Source organism: Schistocerca nitens, chromosome 5, assembly GCF_023898315.1.
Source record: "Schistocerca nitens isolate TAMUIC-IGC-003100 chromosome 5, iqSchNite1.1, whole genome shotgun sequence".
Classification (NCBI taxonomy): Eukaryota; Metazoa; Arthropoda; class Insecta; order Orthoptera; family Acrididae; genus Schistocerca; species Schistocerca nitens.
Genome location: NC_064618.1, coordinates 819,831,633 through 819,859,630, shown reverse-complemented (window position 1 = coordinate 819,859,630; position 27,998 = coordinate 819,831,633). Strand labels below are relative to the sequence as shown.

The 27,998-nt window shown below is 39.3% G+C and overlaps 2 protein-coding genes across 2 annotated transcripts in view; both read left to right on the top strand.

The window, feature by feature from the left end:
- LOC126259761 (uncharacterized) overlaps positions 1-27,998 on the top strand; it is a 98,171-nt gene that overhangs the window by 18,411 nt on the left and 51,762 nt on the right. The window contains exon 3 of the mRNA XM_049956761.1: positions 17,032-17,066. Coding sequence (XP_049812718.1) covers positions 17,032-17,066 — 35 coding nt within the window. The remainder of the gene's footprint in view (positions 1-17,031; positions 17,067-27,998) is intronic.
- LOC126259762 (uncharacterized) lies at positions 5,847-7,149 on the top strand. Its single transcript, XM_049956762.1, has 2 exons — positions 5,847-5,945; positions 6,696-7,149. Exons 1-2 carry the CDS (start codon positions 5,866-5,868, stop codon positions 6,961-6,963), a joined length of 348 nt encoding a protein of 115 aa, XP_049812719.1. The 5' UTR covers positions 5,847-5,865; the 3' UTR covers positions 6,964-7,149.

Here is a 27,998-nt window from a genome sequence, read left to right as displayed (position 1 = left end):
TCCACACAAAATGCTTGGTGATGAGGTGAGTGGTGGCTTGGATGCCAGGCTGGGCGAGATTGTGCAAGATGTCGAAAAACGGTCGGCGCAGCATGGGGGGAGCAAAGGCCGCAGAACGCCCGTAGAAGAGTCGCACCACACTTCATCCAGAATGCCAGGGAACTTAGCCTTGGTAAACATGAGCAAAGACTGCAGGTCCGGGAGCACAACCTGAGTGTCCTCGTCTGAAGTCTGTAGAGCAGCGAGGTCAGATAAATCGACGATAGTTGAAATGGCATTGATCCGTGAGAGGAAATCAGTGTGGATGTTGTCTGTGCCTCTGATGTAGCGTACATTCATAGGAAATTAAGAGACCAGGTATAAGTGGCAGAAACTTTTGGGGAGAGGATCCTCTGGCGTGTTGCAGAAGGTGTCTGCCAGCGGATTGTGATCAGTAACAATGAAGAAAGGATGGCCCTTGGTGTCAGTGCGGAAATGTTAAATGGCCTCGTACATCACCAGATCTCATTATCAAAACCGGAATATTTCTTCTGTGCTGTAGATAGTTTTTTGGAGAAGAAATGAAGTGGTGAAATTTGTCGTCTTTGCTCTGTTGTAATACTGCCCCGACCGCAATGTCGCTGGCGTCCATAGAGATGAACAAACTGGCAAACAGATCAGGGTGGGCAAGTATGTCTGCATGAACTAAAGCTGTTTCAAAGAGCCCTGAAAGCCTCTAGCATGGGTTCAGTCCAACAGACTGGTTTAACGCCCGAAGTTTGTTTGCCAGAGAGTGAGTCCATCAGCGGGGCCTGCTCAGCTGCGGCAAGAAGCTAGATGATGACGGTAGTAATTTATAGTACCTAGGAAACATCTGAGTTCTTTGTACATAGCTGGGGGTGGCAATGACATGATAGCCTGCACGTGGGATTTGGGAGGCTGTATTCCGTCTGTGGAGACAGTGTAACCTGGAAATGTCACAGAAGGCTGACGTAATTGGAATTTTTCTTTGTTGACCTCGGCACTGTTGGATGCCAAACTCTGGAGGACCTGGAATAAATGGTCTTTGTGGTCTTCAGCCGATTTGCTGAAAATGAGTATGTCATCCAGGTATGCGAAGCAGAACTCGAATCATCGTAAGATTGAGTCAATGAAATGTTGCCACGTTTGTGCCACTTCCTTTAAACCAAATGACATGAAGTTGTACTGGAATGTCTTCCGGCACTATGGGAATCTGGTGATAAGTACGTTTACAGTCAATCACACTGAATATTGTGGCGCCCGTTAACATATGAGTGAAATCGTTTATGTTTGGCATGGAGTAATTGTCCATGACAGTGCGAGCATTTAAACGTCTGTAATCACCACACATTCGAAAAGAACCACTGTATTTTGTGACATGGTGAATTGGTGAAGATCAGTTGGTATCCGATGGCTGTAGAATGCCTGCCTCCAGAAGTTCGTTAATTTGCTGCTGGGCTGTGCGCAACTTAATAGGGTTGAGGCGTCTAACCTTGTGTCTAATAGGAGGGCCAGCAGTGGTAATTATCTTGAGTGTCATTCCATCAGTGATGGAAGAGACTGAAAACTGCACATGAGGCTGAGTAATGTTCTGACGTGGAGTTTTGGGATGAGTGGGGCGTGATGAGGCATAGCCGTTAGTATGAATGGGAAAAGGCAGCATGAAAGTCACATGCCTATTATGTGAGCGTGGCATGCACTTGTTTGTAGAGGTCAGCTGTGTGCGCAGCATGGAGTGGACTGGGGTGCGCAGTGACTGTCTGTTGTTAACTTGGCCTTGGGTAACGGGCGCGGGCGAGAGAGGCACTGGTGTCAAGCGAGGGACAGCAATGGCCGCTGAGTTGCTCGGCTGGTTCGCTTGAGAGGGGGAATGTTTATTATTAATCAGGGCAGCTGCCTGAATAGTGGGTGTGGTTGTGCTGCGCGAGCAACTGTTATTAGAGACACTGTTTGAAACACTAGGCACTGTGCATAGTGGGCGCTCGGGCAGTGCAGAGGTCCCTGAACGTGAATTGTCACACGCAGTGAATGTTTATGAAATAACCTGATGAGTGTTCGAAATGGTGCTTGGTGATGAAGTTCGATCCAGTGAAGGTAGTGCGGATTGCAGTTTCAACAACGAGGTGCAGGCCGCAGCAAGCTCGTTGTAAGTGTGAGCAATGCTTTGTTTCAGCTCGTTGTTCTCCCGGCGGAAGGGCACCACTGAGTTGTATTCTGGAAGTAGGTTAGTGATACAGGTCACAATCTTGCCTGTGAGGGTGGAACACTTGTGAACTAAATCCCATGTTGCGGAAGAAATGGAACGAGGAGTATGGGTGCCAGATCAGGGTATCTGAGTGTTAGACGGTTGGTGTAACACTGAACACTGGACTATGTTAGGGGAGAACTTGTAATGGGACAAAAAATGCATACCAAGGATAGGTTTGTCAATGTTGGCGATGTAGAAGGTCCACAGGAAATGCAGAGAAGGGGATAGGTGCACCATCACTTTCACAGAACCGACAGTTTGTAACGTTGATGTGTTGACATCTCATAGGAGAGACTTTGTCGGTGAAAAGTTGGTAGGAGCCAACGATCGAGGTATGATAGACATGTCACACGAGTGTCAATTAGGTAGACAAACTGTAATGAAATGTCTGTCACATATAAATGACCACTCGGCCGAGGGGACAAGTGGACAGAGAGCAATTTTAGGGGATACCTGTGAAGTTCCCCGCAGGACTCGGTGTCACTTAGATCCTGTGTCGACATTTGGGCGTTGGCAAGGTAGCCTGCACTTCTTGGCCTCAGCCCCAAAAATCTTGTGGTACCAACAGTAGGGATGAGCCGGATGTGGCGGTGGTGGTGACTGTGATAGCGGGGGAGGCTTGTCCTCATTGATCTATTCTGGGATGTAAACCGGGACGTATGGAGCGTGGGTGAGTCTTGAGTTCTCGGAAAGAGGAGAGAGCGAATGAGTACTGCCTGGCAGTATAGAAGGCGTGGAAACGGAACGGGCCCTGCCCCTGCCTGCAGATGGCCAGTAAACAGGAGGTGTAGTGTCACACAGTGATGGGGGATGAGCTGGGCATTTCTGATGCAGGAGTGCATACAGCTGATCTGCAATGCATAGGCGAGAACTGATAGACTTGAAAGAGTGTGGCAGTAGGTGTATCTGTAGGTCGGTAGGTAACTTGGCAGACCATACTGTCCACAGGGTACCATCTGGCATCATGTGTCCACTCACGAGTAACCTGAGACGGTGCCAAAGTTGTGACGGAGTGCGGTCCCCCAGGTGCTCCTCATACAGAATCTTGATTATCAATTCCTGTGGTGAACAGGCAACTCAGTCCAATATTATTTTCTTGGCAAACTCGTACTTCGGTGGTGGTGGAGGCGAAAGAAAGAGATACAAATTAAATCCAAGTGGTCGTGAATGTGTGTGACCAAACATAGGAATTTGGAGTTGTCATCCGTCCTTGATACAGCTCAAAGAGGTGTTCCACCAGTGTGAACCATGAAAATGGATTGTCCTGTGTAGGGGAGGTAGCTAAGGTAGGCAGCCTGGAGGTGGAGACGAAAGTTGCTTCGGCTTGTCTTGAAAGGCCTGCGGTCATGCTGGGATCCAGAATCACCAGATCGGAAATGTTACTAGCACACATGTTTGGAACAATGGCTGGTTGTAATGTCTCTGAAGATGTCTGAAAACATGACATGGCAGGCACGGTCGGTACGATGGGAGCAAACCGGCAAGAGGTACATAATGAGGGCCTGTAAACTGGACCATAAATTGCAGGAATAACACTGAAATTGTCCAACTCAGAAATGACATGGAAGGCTGGCATGGTAGATGGAGACGGTACTGCGGAAGGAGTGAGTGGTTGTATGGTCAGAACTGTGTCCCCCCGTGGCAGGGGGGGGAGGGGGGGGGCGGTGGCCTTGAGCTGAAAGTGGCAACAACGAGAGTTTCCCATGCACACTGGCCATGCACATTGGCCATGCACCCTTCATGGTAGAACCATAAAACACTGGTGAAACCTGTTGGTGGTCGCACTGTCATAATACAATGTTGCTGGGTGAAGAGGCTATGTTGGGTGCACTCGTACCTACGTGGTCGCGAAACTGGGCCGCTGATCCGGTGGTTTGTTGTGGCGAACTGGATACATAAAAATGTCTGTTACTGATTTGTGAGGAAGGTGAGGCTGGCGTAGCTTGGTAATAGTTGACTGCATGTGCATGTTGCACTAATGGCAGTGTTGCACACGGCACTGCTGTAACTGACGTCATGGCGCATAGAGGATCAAAGCACATGTGTGAATTTCAGTCCCTTTGAACTTCGTACAAGTGATCGATCATCACACTATTTAGTAGATCATCCACTTCACTTATCACTTGTTGTTTTGGGTAATCCGGTGAAACAAAGCCTGAGTCCATTGTTTGAGGTAACTGCATAACACTCGGTAATTGTGGAGTTTCTAAAGTAGAGGTTATCCTTGTCAAAGATCGTAGATCATTGTCTGTTAGCTGCGAAATAACCAATGGTGAAAGGTTGTGTTGGACTGATTGTAAGAGATGGGCCTCCAAATCTTCATAAAGAATGCTTGGTGATGTAGCCATGGTGTCGGATGTGAAACCTGTTGATTCTATACGACTGGTGCGGACGTCACGGAAGATGTATAACTTTTTTGTCCAGGGTCACCAACGTGGGATTCTGGATATGGATCATAATGTATGTAATAAACAATTCCCAAGTTCTGTATATAACATATATTTTACCATAAACACACGAACACTGCATGAAGTACAAAGGGAGACTGAATTAAACATGATGGCTCGTCAGAGCAGTTAATATTCCAAAGATTGTTATTTCTGTGGTTGATGTGACCTATCAACACCACAACTGGAACAGCAATTGTCCCAACAGATTTTCCTGGGCACATCTGAAATTTCTTCTACATCTGACTATGAATGTCCATCCAAGATAACATGCTGTATCCTCCCTACCAAAAAGTCCTCAACCCAGTCACAAATTTCACTCGATACTCCATAGGATCATACTTTTGACAATTAGCATAGGTAGATATGGGACTGAATGAAATGCTTTCTAGACATCAAGAAATAGTGCATCTACCTGACTACCTCAATCCAAAGTTTCCAGTATGTCATGAGAGACATATTTAAAGACAAGTATGTCAGCTTGTGAGATGTCTGCTTGTGTGTGTATATGTGTGGATGGATATGTGTGTGTGTGCGAGTGTATACCCGTCCTTTTTTCCCCCTAAGGTAAGTCTTTCCACTCCCGGGATTGGAATGACTCCTTACCCTCTCCCTTAAAACCCACATCCTTTCGTCTTTCCCTCTCCTTCCCTCTTTCCTGATGAGGCAACAGTTTGTTGCGAAAGCTTGTATATATATATATATATATATATATATATATATATATATATATATATATATATATATATATATATATATATATATATATATATATATATATTGAAATGAGATCCATCTTTCATGAAATCCTCCCCACTCCACCAAGAGTGTCTTTCCACCGTCCACCTAACCTTCGTAACCTGTTAGTTCATCCCTATGAAATCCCCAAACCACCTTCCCTACCCTCTGGCTCCTATCCTTGTAACCGCCCCCGGTGTAAAACCTGTCCCATGCACCCTCCCACCACCACCTACTCCAGTCCTGTAACCCGGAAGGTGTACACGATCAAAGGCAGAGCCACATGTGAAAGCACCCACGTGATTTACCAACTGACCTGCCTACACTGTGATGCATTCTATGTGGGAATGACCAGCAACAAACTGTCCATTCGCATGAATGGACACAGGCAGACAGTGTTTGTTGGTAATGAGGATCACCCTGTGGCTAAACATGCCTTGGTGCACGGCCAGCACATCTTGGCACAGTGTTACACCGTCCGGGTTATCTGGATACTTCCCACCAACACCAACCTATCCGAACTCCGGAGATGGGAACTTGCTCTTCAGTATATCCTCTCTTCCTGTTACCCACCAGGCCTCAATCTCCGCTAATTTCAAATTGCCGCCACTCATACCTCACCTGTCATTCAACATCATCTTTGCCTCTTCACTTCCGCCTCGACTGACATCTCTGCCCAAACTCTTTGTATTTAAATATGTCTGCTTGTGTCTGTATATGTGTGTATGCGAGTGTATACCTGTCCTTTTTTCCCCCTAAGGTAAGTCTTTCCGCTCCCGGGATTGGAATGACTCCTTACCCTCTCCCTTAAAACCCACATCCTTTCGTCTTTCCCTCTCCTTCCCCTCTTTCCTGATGAGGCAACAGTTTGTTGCGAAAGCTTGAATTTTGTGTGTATGTTTGTGTTTGTTTGTGTGTCTGTCGACCTGCCAGCACTTTCATTTGGTAGTCACATCATCTTTGTTTTTAGATATATTTTTCCTATGTGGAATGTTTCCCTCTATTTTATATATATATATATATATATATTTTTAACAAAGATGATGTGACTTACCATACGAAAGCGCTGGCAGGTCAATAGAAACACAAACAGACATTGACCTGCCAGCGCTTTCGTATGGTAAGTCACATCATCTTTGTTTTTAAAAATATTTTTCAAGCATGGAATGTTTCCTTATATATATTAGAAACAGAGATTCCATGACTTACCAAACGGGAAAGCACTGGTCCGGGTTATCTGGATACTTCCCACTAACACCAACCTATCCGAACTCCGGAGATGGGAACTTGCTCTTCAATATATCCTCTCTTCCCATTATCCACCAGGCCTCAATCTCCGCTAATTTCAAGTTGCCGCCACTCATACCTCACCTGTCATTCGACAACATCTTTGCCTCTGCACTTCTGCCTCGACTGACATCTCTGCCCAAACTCTTTGTCTTTAAATATGTCTGCTTGTGTCTGTATATGTGTGGATGGATATGTGTGTGTGTGCGAGTGTGTACCCGTCCTTTTTTCCCCCTAAGGTAAGTCTTTCCGCTCCCGGGATTGGAATGACTCCTTACCCTCTCCCTTAAAACCCACATCCTTTCGTCTTTCCCTCTCCTTCCCTCTTTCCTGATGAGGCAACAGTTTGTTGCGAAAGCTTGAATTTTGTGTGTATATTTGTGTTTGTTTGTGTGTCTATCGACCTGCCAGCGCTTTTGTTTGGTAAGTCTCATCATCTTTCTTTTTAGATATATTTTTTCCACGTGGAATGTTTCCCTGTGTGTGTGTGTGTGTGTGTGTGCGCTTGTGTTTGTATGTGTGTGTCTTTTTGCCCATTTTAGTTTTCCTTTTTATTTATTCATTTATTTATTACATATGCCATTAATCCATATTATGATAAATCACAAGGATGATGATTTAATCATTATTACAGAACACAGATATAATACATGTATGTAAAATGACAAAAATGCACCATAAAATGATGAAAAAAAAAAACAATCATTGCTTTATCTGTAGGTACTCATCAAGAGAGTAGAAGGAATTTCCCATTAGGTATTCTCTTAATTTATGTTTAAAAGTAGGTAAGACATTAATGTAAACTTTAATATTTGAAGGAAGGAAGATAAAAATTTTTGTAGCAGAATAATGAAAACATTTTTGCATGAGACTTAAATTTTCAGATCCCTATGTAAATCATGATCATGACATTCACTATTTGTTTTAAAAAGAGATTGGTTATTAGAAACAAAACTCATCAAAGAAAATATGTGTTGAGAGGTGACTGTTAATGTTTGTAACTTACGGAACAGATTTCTGCAAGAATATCTTGGATGAACACTGCTCATGATTCTCACAGCTCTTTTCTGTGCAGTAAATATTTTTTGGCTAAAGGCTGGTTACCCCAAAGTATTATGCCATATGACATGATAGAATAAAAATAACCAAAGTAGGCAGCTTTGATAGCATACACGTCACCAATGGGTGTCATTACACACAGAGCATAAGTTGCCACACTGAGCCTTCTATATTGGTCTAGTATATGCACAGACCAGTTCAACCTGCCATCAATCAGAATGCCCAAGAACTTAGATGATTCACAGCATAGTATATTTAGTTTACCACTCTTTAAGTGGCATACTTCATTTTCTTACTGGGATGTGTGGAATTGCATAAATTGAGTTTTTTCAATATTTAAGTTAGTCCATGGCACTTAAACCAGTGTAGGATGTCAACAAGTACAGCATCATATTCATTTTCTAGGTTATTGTTAGTTTGACTTTCAAGCAAAATAGTGGTATCATCAGCAAAAAATTTTGATATTCTTTGTTCACTGATACCAGTGGCCATCTTGAAAGACATTGGGTCTATTTGCTGCCATTAGATCCACTATATTTCCATCATCAGTGTGGTTCTGAATTGTCTGTTCTAGGTAGTTTTTGGAGAAGGCATTTAGTAATGTTTCACAGGATGCCTTATTGTGCCCCCCCCCCCCCCCCCCCCATTAACAGAACTGTAACTATGTCAAGTGGACTTACATACAAGAAAACTCAGGTTCTTTCTAAAGTTTTCAGTTACATGGGCAATAGAAGGTTCAAGTTATCATTTTCTGCCCATCCATGATACTAAATCTTGCTCAAACAATCTCAAATGCAGTTTTAGTTTCTATATTGGTGGATTAGAGTTTTTTGCCTACTGCAACAAATACACCACCTCCATTTTCCATTAGGTTCTCCTTTAGATATCCATTTAAAATTTCCCCAAAATACTTACTGTCATCGCCTTCAAGTTTCAACCTGAATTACACTGTCCTTCCAAGTAGATAGTTACATCAAAATGAAAACTATATACACAGTAAATATCATTTGGAAATAATACAGTTTAGTGTCTTACCCTATTGTCACATTAAGAATTAGTGAAGGTTATCACACTTCGTGTAACTAACTGCTACTTCACAGCCAATCATTAAAAAAACAGTAATTGTGTTAACTATCAGTAACATAATTTAGATAAAACTCAGCACTGTTCCACTATTTGTGATTTGTGCCAACTCACATGCAATTGCTCATAATATGTACTTCTGCAGATTGTCTGCCCCAGGTAATTGAGTGGTCAGTGTGACAAAATGTCATGCCTAATAGCCCGGGTTCAATTCCATGTTGAGTTGGAGATTTTCTCCGCTCAGGGACTGGGTGTTGTGTCATACTTATCATCCTCATTTCATCCCAATCGACATGCAAGTCACCAAAGCGGCATCAACTGGAAAGACTTGCACCAGGCAAATGGTCTACCTGACGAGAGGCCCTAGCCTCATAGCATTTCCATTTTTCTTCTGCAGATCGACTAAATTGACTCCCAGCAGCCTCTCTTTAATAAGATTTACAAGTTAAAATTAAAGATTTCTTTTTCTGAATAATAGCGTGAATGAAGAGAGAGTCTTCTGAAAGTGAACTTTTAGATACAACAGTAATCGATATTGAATTATGCTGTCTAGGTTGCCAAAACATGGGATTCTATTTCAGTAACAACATTTGAACCACAGATATTAATTACTCTGAAACTAAATGAGGTCAGAATTCGCTAACATACTTTCAGCATTAGATGTATAGATACTTCACTTATTTATATATACTCTTGGTATACTTTATCATCATCCGGCCGCGGTGGCCGAGCAGTTCTAGGCACTTCAGTCTGGAACCGCGCGACTGCTACAGTCGCAGGTTCGAATCCTGCCTCGGGTGTGGATGTGTGTGCTGTCCTTAGGTTAGTTAGGTTTAAGTAGTTCTAAGCTCTAGGGGACTGATGACCTCAGATGTTAAATCCCATAGTGCTCAGAGCCATTTGAACCATTTTATACTTTATCTGAAAGTTAGGCTGTTGGTACATGTTTACATATGAACAATAATAACAAAGTTTGAAATAACTGGTATTCGTAATTAGCACAGTTTCTGGAGAATCTAATCACAACAATGAGTTCCACTTAACCAAAAAAAATGTTGTGGATAATAAAAGTGACTAATCCCTGAGTTACTATTCAAGGTTATTGGTGCTGTCCATGGGTTATAAAAATGAGACTTTTGAATAAATTTGCAAATAAAGATATAAATTCTTCTTTTGAAGTGGGGGTAGAGAGGACAGGGGGAAAAATCCACAGCCTTTGTTACATGATGTTTGTGCTGTTTTGTTGCAAGTTATCAATATCAATTCTTAAATGTACACCTTGCTGTGGTTCATTTTACAAATCGTAACAGAAAGCTCTCACAACCTTTTCAAATTTATTAACATTTAAAAAAATAAATCGCAATGTTTCCTCTTTATTTTACATTTTGTGATGACAGGAGCCCTGCAGGTAGTCTACATAGTGCATCTGGTGCTATGTTATCTTGTCCTCTTAAGTATCTAGCAGAAAATCTAAACTCCTGTAGAAAAATAGCCCATGTTATGTGTGTACCATGTGGTAGTTTGCTTTTCAATGGAAATGTTAATGCCCTATGATCAGTGTGTATTATTTTTTCATTTCCTGTTAGTAGGTACTTAAATTTCTTAAATGTCCATGCTAAGGAGAAAGTTTCTTTTTGTGTTGTAATGTAATTCCATTCTCGTTGAGTAAGCATTGTACTAGCAAAAGCTATTGGTCTGTGTTCTATTGTATATTGTGTATTATATCCCTGAAATGTGTGACATCTCAACTCATAGCCTGATGCATCCACAGCTAGATGGGCAGGTTGAGTGAAATTTGGGTGAATTAGTGGTGGTGAGTGTTACCTACCACCTTATCCAATGCTTCTATGACTACTGTATTGAAAATATTTAGGCAAGAGGGTGGCACTTGGAACTGGTATGACCGTCCTTCGGAAAAAGAAGAAAGAAAAAAAAAAAAAAAGGAAAAAAAAAGCAAATGCTGTTTATTTTCTCAAAGCATTGTGTATCCTGTCATTAGATCCTTTGTGTTTACATGTCTTGCCCCTGAAAACTTTGTTAACATTTCCTTTGTTGTGAGTGGCCAGCCTCTTTCTGGTTCAATTATTTTACTGACACTGCATGCTTCTAATACCAATTACACAGAACCATCTAATTTTTAAGTACTTCTAAATGAGTGTTGTAACAACTATCAGCTTACTCAATTGTATTCCATTGTATCATTCCATTATTTTCTTTTTGTGCCAATGGATTTGTAGATATCATTATTGAGTATGGTCTTATGAAGAATGGTCTGTCTTGTTTAACCTTTAAAGTACAAACAGAACATTTAATAATTCCTGGTCTCATTGAAAACAAATTTATGTCTTTGCATAGTGAAGTAATCATTCCTTATTTTCAGTTTTAAGATTTTTTGATTTATTTATATTGTTGATTCCATCATTTTTGTATTCTGTAACTCATAACTGCATAATTAGTGTTTAGAAACCATGTACCTGGAGATTCCATAGTTGGTGTTTGGTATTTTGTCCTATTTCAGATTCTGTGATAAGAATTAAATCCACTCTGTATGTAGTTATTTTTTGAAAGTAAGTAAATATCTTCTTCTTATCTACATGGAAATGTTGGTTTTCCTTTATGGAAACTTAATGATACCTTCTGGTCTGGAAGCCAGTCTATGCCTAAGATTATGGAAACATTTAAACCTAAGCAATGTACAATGGTTGCTAAAATGCATAATCATTTAATGTGAATGTAATGAATAACTCCCCATGTACTGGTTTACTCTTTACCCCAATTATTCCTATTATATTTACTCCTGTTCCTGGAAGTCTAGTGTATGAAACCCATATGGAATATCTCAGAAAAATAAATAGAACAACCACAACAGAATGTGCTCTGTAATAAATGTTTATACATAATAGAGATAATACTATCCCTCTAAATGACCTTCCTACTCAACTTTATCTTAATACACAAGTATGTAAGCTCGTTCTACAAGGTATGTCACATAAAACTGATATACCTCATGCCTGAAATTCAAGTAACAATGAAGTAACAAAAAAAGAATAGATAATAGCAACAGTAAAAAACCTGTAGTTTCCTGTTTATAACAAATCCTGGAAGTGGTGGTCAAGGGCATCTGGACATCACTGACTTCATGTGATGACATTACCAGTAACATACATGTAATTCTGCAGTTGTGATGTTGTAAATTTCTCTAGTAATGATCTGTTTGAGATAGTTTTTTGTGGAAGTATTGTCAGCATATACTTTGCATTTTAGTGTGCTCCGTAAATAAAAATCACACTGTATTAACTCTGGGAACCTTGTGGGCCAGAGGCCTCTACTGATACAGCTGTCTTCAGGGAACATGTTGGTGATGTGGGCCATAATTTGGTTGAATGTCTGAGTGGTTGTTCCATCTTGCAAGAAAACTGTATACAGTTTCCGTACTGCATCTGTTAATTGGGCATTGAAGGATTCAAAGATCTCTAGATATCTGGCACTGTTTAAGGTGTAATTGAAAGATATGGGTCCATTAATGTGAATACTGTATAACACATACCAAACACCTATCTTCTCTGAGTGGAGAGTTTGTCATTCAGAATATGTGGATTGTCCTGCGACCAGTATCTGCAATTCTTGACGTTTACATAACCTGACAAATGAAACCAGGTCTCATCTAACATCAAGTAAAGCAAGGGGCTCAAGTAACCATTATCAATTGATATTAACAGCAAATTATAATAATGAACTATCTTTTCCTGATCCTCAAGTTTTAGCTCTTGCACCATGCTCACAGGATAGGCTTTTCATTACATATCTTTTAGTACACGATAACATGATGTACGAGATAAGCAACATGCTGTCGTAGCCTCCTTCCCTACTTGCAGGGACTTCTTGTAATGTCCATGCAAATTCTGTCTGAAGTTTCATGTGTTCTCACTCCACAATATCAGTTTATTGTTCTAATGCTAACAGCATCATTTCTGTAACAGTCAACAATACAAGTTTCTGACAACAGCTGCTGCACGAACACACAGCTGCACTCAACATTCCAATAAAATGTAGTGCAGCCAAATTTTAGGACAGTATTGCCATTACACAACCAGTCTGACTAGAGATGATTAAATGGTACTTTGAGACTGAGTTTATGAGGGACACCCTGTATCATACATAAAGGTAGTACAGGATTTTCCTTTTAACAAAATGGTTTGTTACTGAAGTTCTTACCAATAAAATTGTGGAAAATCTTGTGTCTTCTCAATATGCTTATGAGGATCTATGTCAGCATCTAAATCTGTACTCTGTAGACCAGTATAAGGTGCATGGTAGAGGGTATGTCCCATTGTATCAGTTATTAGGTTTTCTTCCCATTCCATTCATCTATGGAGTACAAGAAAAATGATTGTTTAAATGCCTTTGTGCAGGTAATAATTATTCTAAGCGTGTCCTCATTATCCCTATGTGAGCCATATGTAAGGGGTTTTAATATATTCCTAGAGTCATCATTTAAAACCAGTTCTTGAAATTTTGTTAGTAGACATTTACAGGATATTTTATGTCTATCTTTAAGAGTTTGTCAGTTAAATTTCTTCAGTATTTCTGTCAAACTCTTACACATGTCAAACAAACATGTGCAATTCATGTTGCCCTTTTCTATATACATTCAGTATCCCCTGTTAGTCCTATTTGGTATGGCTCCCACAGACTTGAGCAATATTCTACAATGGGTTGTCCTCACACACAAAGAAAGAACATATGTTATGTGGACATGTGTCCAGAAACGCTTACTTTCCATGTTAGAGCTCATTTTATTACTTCTCTTCAAATCACATTAATCATGGAATGGAAACACTTAGCAACAGAACGTACCAGCGTGACTTCAAACACTTTGTTACAGGAAATGTTCAAAATGTCCTCCGTTAGCAAGGATTCATGCATCCACCCTCTGTCGCATGGAATCCCTGATGTGCTGATGCAGCTCTGGAGAATGGCATATTGTATCACAGCCGTCCCCAATACGAGCACGAAGAGTCTGTACATTTGGTAGCGGGGTTGCGTAGACAAGAGCTTTCAAATGCCCCCATAAATGAAAGTCAGGAGGATTGAGTACAGGAGAGCATGGAGGCCATGGAATTGGTCCGCCTCTGCCAATCCATCGGTCACCGAATCTGTTGTTGAGAAGCGTACGAACACTTCGACTGAAATGTGCACGAGCTCCATCATGCATGAACCACATGTTGTGTCGTACTTGTAAAGGCACATGTTCTAGCAGCACAGGTAGAGTATCCTGTATGAAATCATGATAACGTGCTCCATTGAGCATAGGTGGAAGAACGAAACTAAAATGAGCTCTAACATGGAAAGTAAGCGTTTCCGGACACATGTCCACATAACATCTTTTCTTTATTTGTGTATGAAGAATGTTTCCTGAAAGTTTGGCCGTACCTTTTTGTAACACTCTGTAAAAGCAATCTCCTTTGTAGACTGCTTACATTCCCCATACTCTACCAATAAACTGAAGTCATATCAACTGCTTTGCCCATGAGTAAGCCTATGAGATTATTCCATTTCATATCCCTACAACCAGGTATTTCTATGAGCTGACCAATTCCAAGAGTGACTTGTTGATATTGTAGTCATAGGGTACTACATTTTTTTTTTTTTTTATGTTTCGTGGAGTGCACAATTTTACATCTCTGAACAGTTAAAGCAAGTTTCCAATCTTTCCACCACTAATCTTATCAACATCTGACTTTATATTTATGCAGCTCCTTTCAGATAATACTTCATTATAGAAAACTGTCATCAGTAAAAAGTCTCTGATTATTGTCAATAATATACACCACGAGCAGCAAGGAGCCAACACACTTCTCTGGATTGCAACTAAAGCTACTCTCACAATGACTTCCCACCACAGACAGCATACTATATCCTTCCTGCCAAAAAGTCCTCAGTACAGTCACAAATCCCACAGGATTTTACTTTTGACAATGAGTAAGGCACTGAATCTAATACTTTTCAGAAATCAAGAAATTCTGTGACTACCTGACTGCCTTTTCCAAAGCTTTCCATTTGTCACAAGAGAAAAGTATGAGTTGGGTTTCTCGTGACTGATATTTTTGGAATCCATGTTCATTGGCAAGGAGAGGTCATTCTGCTCAAGGTATCTCATCATCTTTGACCTCAGAATATGTTCTAAGATTCTACAAGAAATCAGTGTCAAGGATACTAGAGAGTAATTTTGTGAATCACTTCTACCACATCTACAACAAAGACCTAGTGTCAGAGCACAATCTTACTACTCAACAAAGATACTGAAACTTACCAAATGAAAGTGTTGGTATGTTTATAGGAGACAATAAAAAACACACAATAGTGTTTTTTATTGTCTCCTATCAACACATAATAGTGTTTTTTATTGTCTCCTATCAACAAACCAACACTTTCATTTGGTAAGTTTCAGCACCTTTGTTTTTAGATATATTTTTCCCAGGTGGAATGTTTCCCGCTATTTTGCCATGTGTACCATCTATATGTGTGATATGTGCTTTTTGCGTATTTAAATACTATCATTTCTGGTATCCAAATTTCACTGAATACTATATATTACATGAAAGTAATTAATATAAAATGTACAACACAAGGAGCAAACACCAATTAAGGTAAACCATATAGGTATTAGGTATATTAACCTCTATATGTATGTGTACCTGTATTTCTGTATGTGTTTTTGTTTCTATGTATTTGTGTGTGTGTGTGTGTGTGTGTGTGTGTGTATTGTTGTTGTCGTCGTCAGTCCTGAGACTGGTTTGATGCAGCTCTCCATGCTACTCTACCCTGTGCAAGCTGCTTCATCTCCCAGTACGTACTGCAACCTACATCCTTCTGAATCTGCTTAGTGTATTCATCTCTTGGTCTACCTCTACGATTTTTACCCTCCACGCTGCCCTCCAATACTAAATTGGTGATCCCTCGATGCCTCAGAACATGTCCTACCAACCGATCCCTTCTTCTAGTCAAGTTGTGCCACAAATATCTCTTCTCTCCAATTCTATTCAATACTCCTCATTAGTTATGTGATCTACCCATCTAATCTTCAGCATTCTTCTGTAGCACCACATTTCGAAAGCTTCTATTCTCTTCTTGTCCGAACTATTTATCGTCCATGTTTCACTTCCATACATGGCTACACTCCATACAAATACTCTCAGAAATGACTTCCTGACACTTAAATCTATACTCAATGTTAACAAATTTCTCTTCTTGAGAAACGCTTTCCTTGCCATTGCCAGTCTACATTTTATATCTTCTCTACTTCGACCATCATCAGTTATTTTGTTCCCCAAATAGCAAAACTCCTTTACTACTTTAAGTGTCTCTTTCCCTAATCTAATTCCCTCAGCATCACCTGAGTTAACTCAACTACATTCCATTATCCTTGTTTTGCTTTTGTTGATGTTCATCTTATATCCTCCTTTCAAGACACTGTCCATTCCGTTCAACTGCTCTTCCAAGTCCTTTGCTGTCTATGACAGAATTACAATGTCATCGGTGAACCTTAAAGTTTTTATTTCTTCTCCAAGGATTTTAATACCTACTCCAAATTTTTCTTTTGTTTCCTTTATTGCTTGCTCAATATACAGATTGAATAACATCGGGGATAGGCTACAACCCTGTCTCACTCCCTTCCCAACCACTGCTCCCCTTTCATGTCCCTCAACTCTTATAACTGCCATCTGGTTTCTGTACAAATTGTAAATAGCATTTCGTTCCCTGTATTTTACCCCTGCCACCTTCAGAATTTGAAAGAGAGTATTCCAGTCAACATTGTCAAAAACTTTATCTAAGTCTACAAATGCTAGAAACGTAGGTTTGCCTTTTCTTAATCTAGCTTCTAAGATAAGTCGTAGGGTCAGTATTGCCTCATGTGTTCCAATATTTCTACAGAATCCAAACTGATCTTCCCCGAGGTTGGCTTCTACCAGTTTTTCCATTCATCTGTAAAGAATTCACGTTAGTATTTTGCAGCCGTGACTTATTATATATATGTATATAGCCTATGTATAGCTCTAATTCCAACATGGAAAACTATTTTTATTGCTTGTATTTAACTGATATATCTGATATCGTGTGATACAGCCTGGTGGCAAATAAACTAAACTCATAACTTTTGTGTTTCAGTCTGACTCATTACTGCAAGTACTTCGTGGAGTAAGGTATGCCATAACTCACAGACTTCAAATTTATATACACAGAAAGTGCCCGACATGGAAGTCATTTTATACAAAGAGGAGATACTCATTTAATAGATAGGACTATGTACACTAAATAACACCTGTAGGATTGTGGTCTTTTATTCTAACTTTTCCATTTTACTGATCCTGATATGAAAGTTGTCACAGATGGCTCGTAGAATTGTAGGGTACTAACTAAGTAATATATTTGGCTCCATAACTTCTTCTCTCATTTCATAAGTTTATCCTCACTTTCTTTGTTCAAAAACTAATTTTAAATCATAGTCACCCAGAAATGGTATCAGTAACATTTAAAATTTTAATGTTAAAGCAAAGAGGAGTATCAGAATTCTAGAAGATGAATAAAGTTCCAGTTTATTTCATCGTCTATGTTATTACTTGTACTTTTTACACAAAAATCATGATTCAATTCTTCAAGGTCCTGTTGGAGGCTCTGTCCATGTGAATATCATCTTGCTGTGTGAGTATGAGAGGAACATAACTCCATTTTTAATGATTTTACAGGAGAAGTAAAAGAAGGTATTTTAACATGTAAATTTCATGTTTGAGTGACGTAATACAAGCTTTATTGAAAAATCTCTACACCACTAAATAATACACTTAAAAAGCTATCAGATGAGAATATATCTTAAAAAATAATCCTTATTGGTTCCCCATTATTTATTGTTTAATATGGTGCTAAGGAGACATCTTATTATGATTCTAAGTAAGTAGAGGCTTTATGTTTTGGAGATATGACCTTATCTGAGAAAGTATAGCAAAAAAAAAATTAACTTGCACATTAAAAACTGATCAGTTCCAGTTAAAACAAAAGCATATTCGTGAATTTGTACCAATGTCACCACTGAATGTTCACTTTCTCATTCACTTCATCACAACCATTGCCTCCATGGTCTTAACCTTCAGCTTTCACTTCTTGAAGATTTTTAAGATTTTTGTGAAGTGTGTGATACTGGTCCTTGATCATGCCTGTACAATAAAGATCCATGAGGTTTTTTATTTTCTATTACAGAAGATCTTAGTGCCCAGTGGTATTTCAGAACCTATCTCCATGGCCAAGGTCACCAATGCTTGGTTGTATGGTGGTGTTCGATCTGGGGGGTACGTCAGTTCAAAACCTAGTGGTGGAAACAAATTTGCACTGCCAGTATTTGTCTGTCAGGGGAAAGAGAGATGGTAGCAGTAAGTTCTTGATCACCAGACTGTGCACCAATGTCGTGATTTAAATGCCAAAAATATCCACAGCGTCTGATGAACCGAAGGCATGTGACATTGTTGATGGTGATATGTCTGTCAGCTGGGGACATTTATTTTGGTGACCTCCTTGGTGCTATTCATGAGGAGTAGGCCATGTGGTGGCACTGGGTTTCACCCTCTCCCTTCTCTCATCATCATCATCATCATCATCATCATCATCATACAACATAAACATTACAGTACACTTAACACATACACACACATCAACAATACATATGTGTAATATTAGAAATCTTGTAATACTACTTGTTGCAAACAAAAAAGGTGGTATTTCAGTTCCAACTGGAAGACTGTATCAGAATTTTGGAATTTTCTGTAAACTGCCAAACATTTTAGTTGCTGATAATGGAAATGTTTGGAGAAGATCTAATTAACATCACTTTTGTGATATCAAAGCTTCATCACATTAAGCTGTCGTACTTGATTTACATCATTGACAATTTTTGTATTTTTCTGCTGTTCCTTCTGCATAGCACCAAAATCCAGGAAGTTCTTCTGGTTCATTTCAGTGGTTTATTATAGCCTTTATTTTGAATCAGTTTGAAAAACAGTATAACATCCTCTAGGGTCATAGACGTTAAGGTATTTTTGCAGTGTTCTCTATACTGGCACACAGTCCATTAAATAGAGGCCAGGATTGAAGAATCATTGCTTCTCTCCTCCACAGGTGCTGAGATCTTCTGGAGTTCTTGAAATATACATGATGATTCTTTGGCTGATCCACATTTAGCCTCAACTTCGTGCCACATGTAATTCCTAGCTTTCCTGGTAACTGTATTGTATAATGTGAGATTGTATAAAGCTGGTCTTCTTTGATGGAAAATGCCTTTAGCTGCTATGTTTGGAATGTACCCCTTAGCTTCTAGATCATATTCCAGTAAACGGTATTCTCTTGTTTGGAGCCATTCTTTCATTTCAGTTTTTAGATTTATAGCTACCTCTTTTCCATTTAGGTGTTCTGAGTGCAGGTCTTTTTTCTCTGCCTCTTAATATTCATAATAGAGATTTTGAAAGTGATATCAGTGCTTGCATACTTGTTTTCTAGGTACATGAAAGCCTATGTTAAACTCTGTATTAAATATTTCTCTATAGAGCCAGTATTTTTGAGCAGTAACCTGTTCTGCTTCAGAATGTTTCTTATGTATTTCATGCATTGCTTATATATTCAGATCTAAGAATTGACCATAGTGTTCTTTTGGCAGTAATGCAGTGCAACAATAGGAAATGATTTTATATGGTTCCTTATTCTCTCCCCTGTCTCGTTGGATTTGCTTATACATAGATGATGATGACATCTCTTGTCAACTGTCAAAATCATTTTGCTGCTATCTCTTTTCTTCTGTATGTATCGCTCAAATGTTTCTCATACAGTGAAAGTGCTCAGGAAGAATCCTAGACTTGCTTGAACTTCACAACCATTTTTCAGCTGAAAGTACTTCTTTACCACTGTTTTTTGAGACTGTGTAACTGTAGAATGTGACTTTGCTGTAGACATTTCCTTAATAAGTGGACCTAAATGCTGTCACTGCTGTTTTTTATGCCTTTCATCCTCCAGAATTCATGGAAAATTTGCCTCACAACAGTCTCACTGTTGATCTCACTACACTTTCTTGGGCATTTGTTGCAATTCCCATACTTAAATGTACTGAGTGGTACTTCTTTGTTAGCAGTTGATGATTATGCCTTTGTTAACTAGCTGTTCATTTTTCTTATATCCTCCTCCACTGCCCTGTATTCTTATTTCTTTTCCTCATTTTCTTTTCCTTATCAATGCCTTTTCCACAGCAAAATTTTCTTTGTTTTCCAGTAGCTCATCTTATCTTTACTTGTGCAATAGAAATTTCCACAAAATTCTTACTGTATTGGATCTTGGCTATAAATTGTTCAGATGCACCACAAACTGAGCTACCCGTATCACTCAAACATTTATCTTCCAACTGATCAATCTTAATTTTAATGTAAGGACACCCAAATACTGAATCATCTTCTCTGTTGTCAGACACTCCATGCAAAAGATCACTTTCAGTTTCATCAAATGCAGCATCTACACTGTCTTCACACAGTTTTATCAACTGTACTGGTATCATAGCATTACTTTGGTTACTCATGTTGTCAGGTAAAGATTGAACACAGTGAAAGGATTCCATGGTACAACTAACATCACTTGTTAAAGAATCAACACAAAATACAGGGTGACACAGAAAAACAGGAACAGTTCCACAATCCAATAAAACTAGAAGTGATGAAGGAAGGAAATTGCATTCATAGTAATAGAGACCTTACAACTTTTCCATTTATGAAACATTGATGGCATTTATAATTTTTTTAAAATTACTTGCTGTAGATGGTGTTGTCCTGCATGAATACATTCGTGAAATCTACTGTTTAGATTCTTCATTGACTGCTGCAACATCTCAGTTGGGATACTGTGAATTGCATCAAATTCTCTGTTTTAACTCATCCAGGTTTCTTTGTTGAGTCATGTAGACTTTGCTCTTGTGGTAGCCCCACAAGAAAAAATCACAGACAAATAAATATGGTGATGTAGGTGGGCACAGAATGTTACTGAATTGTGAGATCACATGGTTGCCAAACAATTCTTGCACATATGCCATTGATTGCTGTGCAGTATGTGATGCTCCATCCTGTTGAAACCAGGCTTCTTGGACATTTGGATAGTTGTTCAATGAAGGTGTAACAAAAGTTTGTAACACCTCCATGCAATGAGCAGTATTGACAGTTATTGTGTTTCCCTGTTCATTTGCGAAAAAATATGGTCCGATAATCCCATGTGATGAAACACCACACCATACTGTCACTTTACTAGCTTGTAAAGAGTACTCATGTACATCATTAGGATTTGTGTTTGCTCAGTAACGGTAGTTCTGTTTATTCACCTATGAGATGAAAATGTGCCTCATCTGACATCCAGAACTTGTTTAGAAATTCATCATCATTGTTTATTTTTGTTATCATTTGTTGACAGAATCCTAATCGTAACCAGTACTCATTGTCCTTCAATTGCTGCACCATCTGTAGTTTGTACAGATGAAATTTTAAATCAAGATGAAGAATTCTGTGAGCACTGTCCCGAGACTTTCCAGCCACTGCTGCTTGCTTATGAATTGAATGGCCTGGGCTCCATAAGACAGACTCATTTACGACATCAATGTTTGCTGGAGAATGCACACATCTTGGACATCCTGTTGGTTTCTTCTTGAGGGCACATCCAGTTTCTTCAAAGTTATTAATCCAACATTTTATCATGTTTAGATGGAACAGTATCATGATTTCCTAAATTACAAAAACGTTGAAACTCCCTCTGTGCTGCTACCAAACTATCATTGATTTTGTAAAACATTTTTATGGCTAATGCACGCTGTTGTCTGTTACACTGATCCATGATTACTGAAATGGTGGACTGTTTACTTACTGTCATGAACCCACAGTGCTGGCACCTGCCCATTGCTGCCACTACTCATTTCAAACATTTCCATTATTCTGTGTCACCCTGTACTGACCAGGTGAACTGCACCTGTAGTAGGCTTAATACCGTTGCGACCCTTGGAGCTGGAGTTGTGTTGTGAGCAGGAGGCCAGGCATGGATCCTGGGACAGTAGTCCAATTTGTGCCCATAGATGTCAGCAACACATTGGTATCTATAATATCATTTATTCCTTGTGATGTGTTTACAGAGTTACAGAGTGTCTTCGTGGTGGTAGTCAGCAACCAGACATAAGCACATACCACGGAAAGTTGCTGACCCCTAATCAGTGAGATGCAATGTTCCCTGCAGATCAGGGATCCACAACTGTATGCAGTGATGGCCATATGGATGTGATAACATTCAGCTACCTAACATTGTTTTCTGAATTTTATGTGTAACTGTGTACAGAGGTCAACAAACAACATTACCACTATGCCAAAAAGTCATCAGCCGCAGATTCTTTGAGCTACTTGTGTGACCAGGGGGCTCTACGCATACACAGGGTGCTTCAAAGTCTTTTCATAATTGATCAAATCATGGGGAACAGTTTTGTTAGAGACAAAATGTTTGCTGACCCTTCCTGTGATGCTAGCCCTTTTATTGAGTTTGCCAGTCCTGGGTCAACACGATTTCACTGAACTAACAGGATTTACAGGGAGACACAGAAAAACGGGAACATTTCCACAATCCAATAAAACTAGAAGTGATGAAGGAAAGAAATTGCGCTCTTAGTAACTGAAACCTTACAACTTTGCCATTTACAAAATGTTGATGGCATTTATCTTTTTTTTTTTTTTTTTTTTTTTTTTTTTTTTTTTTTTTTTTTTTTTTGTTTATGTCCTTTACATGGCATCCTCCTGTACCAATACAATAGTGAAATCTGCCGTTGGGATTCCTCATCAACCACTACAACATCTTAACTGGGATTCTGTGAATTGCATCCCAAATTCTCAGTTTTAACTCATCCAAGGTTCTTGGTCGAGTCATAGACTTTGCTCTTGTGGTAGCCCCACAAGAAAAAATCACAGACGAATAAATATGGTGATGTAGGGGGGCACAGAATGTTATTGAATTGTGAGATCACATGGATGCCAAACAATTCTTGCACATATGCCATTGATTGCTGTGCAGTATGTGATGCTCCATCCTGTTGAAACCAGGCTTCTTGGACGTTTGGATAGTTGTTCAATGAAGGTGTAATGAAATTTCATAACATCTTCATGTAACGATCGGAATTGACAGTTATTGTGTTTCCCTGCTCACCTGAAAAAAAATATGGTCCGATGATCCCATGTAATGAAACACCTCACCATATTGTCACTTTAGTAGCATGTAAAGGGCTTTCATGAACATCATTAGGATTTGTGTTTGCCCAGTAACGATAGTTCTGTTTATTCACCTGTGAAATGAAAATGTGCCTCATCTGACATCCAGAACTTGTTTAGAAATTCATCATCATTGTTTTTTTTTTTTTTTTTTTGTTATCATTTGTTGACCGAATCCTAATCGTAACCAGTACTCATTGTCCTTCAATTGTTGCACCATCTGTAGTTTGTACAGTTGAAATTTTAAATCAAGATGAAGAATTCAGCGAGCACTCTCCCGGGACATTCCAAACACTACTGCTTGCTTATGAGTTGACCGCCATGGGCTCTTTAAGATGTACTTGCGTATGACATCAATGTTTGCAGGAGAATGCACACTTTGTGGTCATCCTGTAGGTTTCTTCTTGAGGGCAGATAAAGTCTCTTCAAAGTTATTAATCCATCACTTTATTACATGTTTCGACAGAATGGCATCATGGCGTCCTAAATTATAAAAACCCTCATAACTTCCTCTGCACCTCTACCAAACTATCATTGTTTTTGTAAAATATTTTTATGACTAACACATGCTGTTGTCTGTTCCACTGATCCATGATTACCCAAATGGTGGACTGTTTACTTGCTAATGTCATGAACCTGCAATGTTGCCATCTTCCCATGTCTGCCATTACTCATTTCCAACATTCCCATTATTCTGTGGCACCCTGTATATTACTGTCAAATTTACACATGCTGCTTAGATCTTCTTTCACTTCATTCCACTAATTCGGATACAAATTTTGGCTAACTGCAGCTAACTTATTCTGGAATGCACATTTATCTATGTTATCATTAATCTGGTCCCAAACAAACTTCAAAAAATTTTAACCTTTACTCTATATGCTTAAGGATAGCTCACCTTTACTGTTTGGATCATTACTCTTACATTAGTGAGAAACTCTTTCTGACTAGGCTGGTATACCATGACTCTCACTTGCAACATCATGTACGTCACTTACTGTACCTGTATTGTCAACATCATTCACAAATAACTCTGAAAGTTCAATATTCTTAAACTCCACAAATACCTGATACTCATCATCATCATATTCCTCCAAAATTACCTCATCAACAACATCACTAACAATGCAAGTTTCATCTCCATCCAAATCACTTATCTCACCTGCATTTCTTTGCAGTAAGCTACCAGTCTCATACTTTCCAACCTCAGTTACTTTACAGCTCTCATTCACATCTAAATCAAAAATACCACCTAATTCAGGTACAATACATTATGGGAACAGGATATGATTATCGGTCAAATGCAATAACTGTTGTTGTTGTGGTCTTCAGTCCTGAGACTGGTTTGATGCAGCTCTCCATGCTACTCTACCCTGTGCAAGCTGCTTCATCTCCCAGTACGCACTGCAACCTACATCCTTCTGAATCTGCTTATAGTGTATTCATCTCTTGGTCTCCCTCTACGATTTGTACCCTCCACGCTGCCCTCCAATACTAAATTTGTGATCCCTTGATGCCCCAGAACATGCCCTACCAACCGATCCCCTCTTCTAGTCAAGTTGTGCCACCAATATCTCTTCTCTCCAATTCTATTCAATACCTCCTCATTAGTTATGTGATCTACCCAACTAATCTTCAGCATTCTTCTGTACAATCACATTTCGAAAGCTTCTATTCTCTTCCTGCCCAAACTATTTATCGTCCATGTTTCACTCCCATACATGGCTACACTCCATACAAATACTTTCAGAAACGACTTCCAGATACTTAAATCTATACCCGATGTTAACAAATTTCTCTTCTTCAGAAACTCTTTCCTTGCCATTGCCATTCTACATTTTATATCTTCTCTACTTCGACCATTATCAGTTATTTTGCTCCCCAAATAGCAAAACTCCTTTACTACTTTAAGTGTCTCATTTCCTAATCTAATTCCCTCAGCATCACCCAACTTAATTCAACTACATTGCATTATCCTTGTTTTGCTTTTGTTGATGTTCATCTCATATCCTCCTTTCAAGACACTGTCCATTCTGTTCAACTGCTCTTCCAAGTCCTTTGCTGTCTCTGACAGAATTACAATGTCATCGGCGAACCTCAAAGTTTTTATTTCTTCTCCATGGATTTTAATACCTACTCCGAACTTATCTTTTGTTTCCTTCACTGCTTGCTCAATATACAGATTGAATAACATCGGGGATAGTCTACACTCCTGTCTCACTCCCTTCCCAACCACTGCTTCCCTTTCATACCCCTCGACTCTTATAACTGCCATTTGGTTTCTATACAAATTGTAAATAGCCTTTCGCTCCCTGCATTTTACCCCTGCCACCTTTAGAATTTGAAAGAGAGTGTTCCAGTCAACATTGTCAAAAGCTTTCTCTAAGTCTACAAATGCTAGAAACGTAGGTTTGCCTTTCCTTAATCTTTCTTCTAAGATAAGTCATAAGGTCAGAATTGCCTCACATGTTCCAATATTTCTATGGAATCCAAACTGATCTTCCCCGATGTCGGCTTCTACCATTTTTTCCATTCGTCTGTAAAGAATTCGTCAGTATTTTGCAGCTGTGACTTATTAAACTGATAGTTCGGTAATTTTCACATTTGTCAACACCTGCGAACTCCACAAGTCAACACACACGGTATAGCATTTAAGTTTACCAATATGAACAGTCACAGAGATAAAGCCATACAACGTTGGAAAACAAAACACTGTCTAATTCCAGAAAGATACCCTGCTTGCAGCCAGCAATAACTATCCCAATTAAATTCCACATAGAGATATATTTTGTAGTTAGTGATAAACGTGCACACAGGTTGTGTTACAGAACAGAACTCCAAGTTTGGATTTTATAATAAATTGGTGGGATCTTCTGCTGAAGTTATTGCTCAAGCAACAATGAAGAAAGCAGTTGAAGAAGCTGTGACAGATAATGGGAATTGTAGAGATTTAACTGTTGCTTTAGATGGATCATGGAAACGTAGAGGTCATAAATCTCTAAATGGAGTTGTGACAGCTACCAGTGGAGACAGTTGCAAAGTAATTGATGTTACTATTTTCTCAAAACATTGTAGATGTAAGGGCAATACCAAGGACAAATGTAGTGAAGGTTGCGAAGCAAATTTTCATGGCACGAGTGGAGCGATGGAAGTAGAGGGAGTGAAAGCAATTTTTTCCAGATCACAGGAGTGGTATAATGTACGATACACTAACTATCTAGGAGATGGTGATTCTAAGGAATATAAAGCTGTAGAGGAACTCAGACCTTATGGCAATGGAATTCACATTAAAAAACAGGAGTGCATTGGATATGTGCAGAAGTTCATGGGGGTTTGCTTGTGCAAACTAAAGCAGACATTAGGATCCCAGAAGCTTAGTGATGGTAAGACCCTTGGAGGAAGAGGAAGATTGACAAATGAAGCAATTGATAGATTACAGAGGTATTATGGGTATGCAATTAGTCAAAATACAAGAATCATTGAGCATATGAGGAGAGCAGTATGGGTATTATTTTTTCATATGGCATCAACAAATGAGCACCCACAACATGCACTGTGCCCCACAAGTGATGACTGATGGTGTAAGTATCAATCAGGAAAGGAATATGCCCATAAAAACAGTTTGCCAAATGCTGTAATTGATGTAATTAAGCCCATATTCAGAGATTTATCACAGCCCAGTTTATTGTAAAAGTCTTTACATGGGAAAACACAAAATCCAAATGAAAGTGTAAATAATTTAATTTGGATTAGGATTCCGAAAGGAGTGTTTGTACAGATAAAAACATTGCATTTTGGAGTGTATGATGCAGTGGCAACATACAGTGAAGCAAACATTATCAAATGTGATGTGCTGAAACGTTTAAGTTTCCAACCAGGACACAACACCATTTCCACAATGCGCCTAATTGATGAAGAAAGACTAAGAGGTGCAGGAAGAAGAGACAAAAGCCTACAACATGCAGCAAAAGGGAAAAAAAGATCAGTGAAAAGGAAACTAACACTGGAAAAAGAAGAGGATGCTGATTATCCATCATATCGGGCAGGAATGTATTATAAACTTTGGAAGCCATTTCCCGTAACTTTAAAATTTTCATCTTTGAGGAACATTTTCTCAACAACTGCTAACATTATATCAATGAAATTTATACACAATATTTTTTACTTCTTTTCCTTCATTTTCATGACAAATTTTAAAAAAAACATAGTATAATTCAAGAGTTATAGAAGAAAAAGTGCAAAAATTTAGAGAAAAAAATGAGCATCTGTTTAAAGAAATTATAAAACAAAAACCAATAAATATTTCTTCACAGGGCATTATAACTTTATAGAGAAATATTCACTGAACATGTAGCCCAAATTTCAGAGCAATATGTTTGATGGTTGTAGAAAAAATGTTTCTTCTATTTGCTAAAATTAACATGGAGGAGATGGATTGTTCCAGCTCCCCTCAAAGGTCGAACAGAGACAGAGTAACACCCATGGAAGTGCCTCAGACCAGAGGCAGTCATGGCACCTGAGGGCAGTTTTGAGGGAGCAGTACCACTGTTCAGCTAACCCATTGCTTTGTGGATGGTAGGCTGTTGTATGAATATTTTTAATGCCACAGATGTTGCATAAAATGGTGAACAGGGCAGACTCAACCGGACCTGGCATTCCCCGAGGAGACGAAATCCTTGGCCACAATTTCAGCAGTGATGTTGGGTAACGGAACAGCTTCCACCCAGTGAGACATGCAGTCAATTGTGGAGAGAATATATCTGTGGCCCTCCGATGGTGGTAGTGGACTAATAAGGTCGATATGTACATGACGAAATCTTCCTT

What these genes read in the sequence shown, in the direction of transcription:
- LOC126259762 (XM_049956762.1), top strand. Translation starts at nt 5,866, where the DNA reads ATGCCTTGGTGCACGGCCAGCACATCTTGGCACAGTGTTACACCGTCC. An exon ending in TACTTCCCACCAACACCAAC is followed by an intron (nt 5,946 to 6,695) that starts CTATCCGAACTC and finishes ACTAACACCAAC; the next exon opens with CTATCCGAACTCCGGAGATG.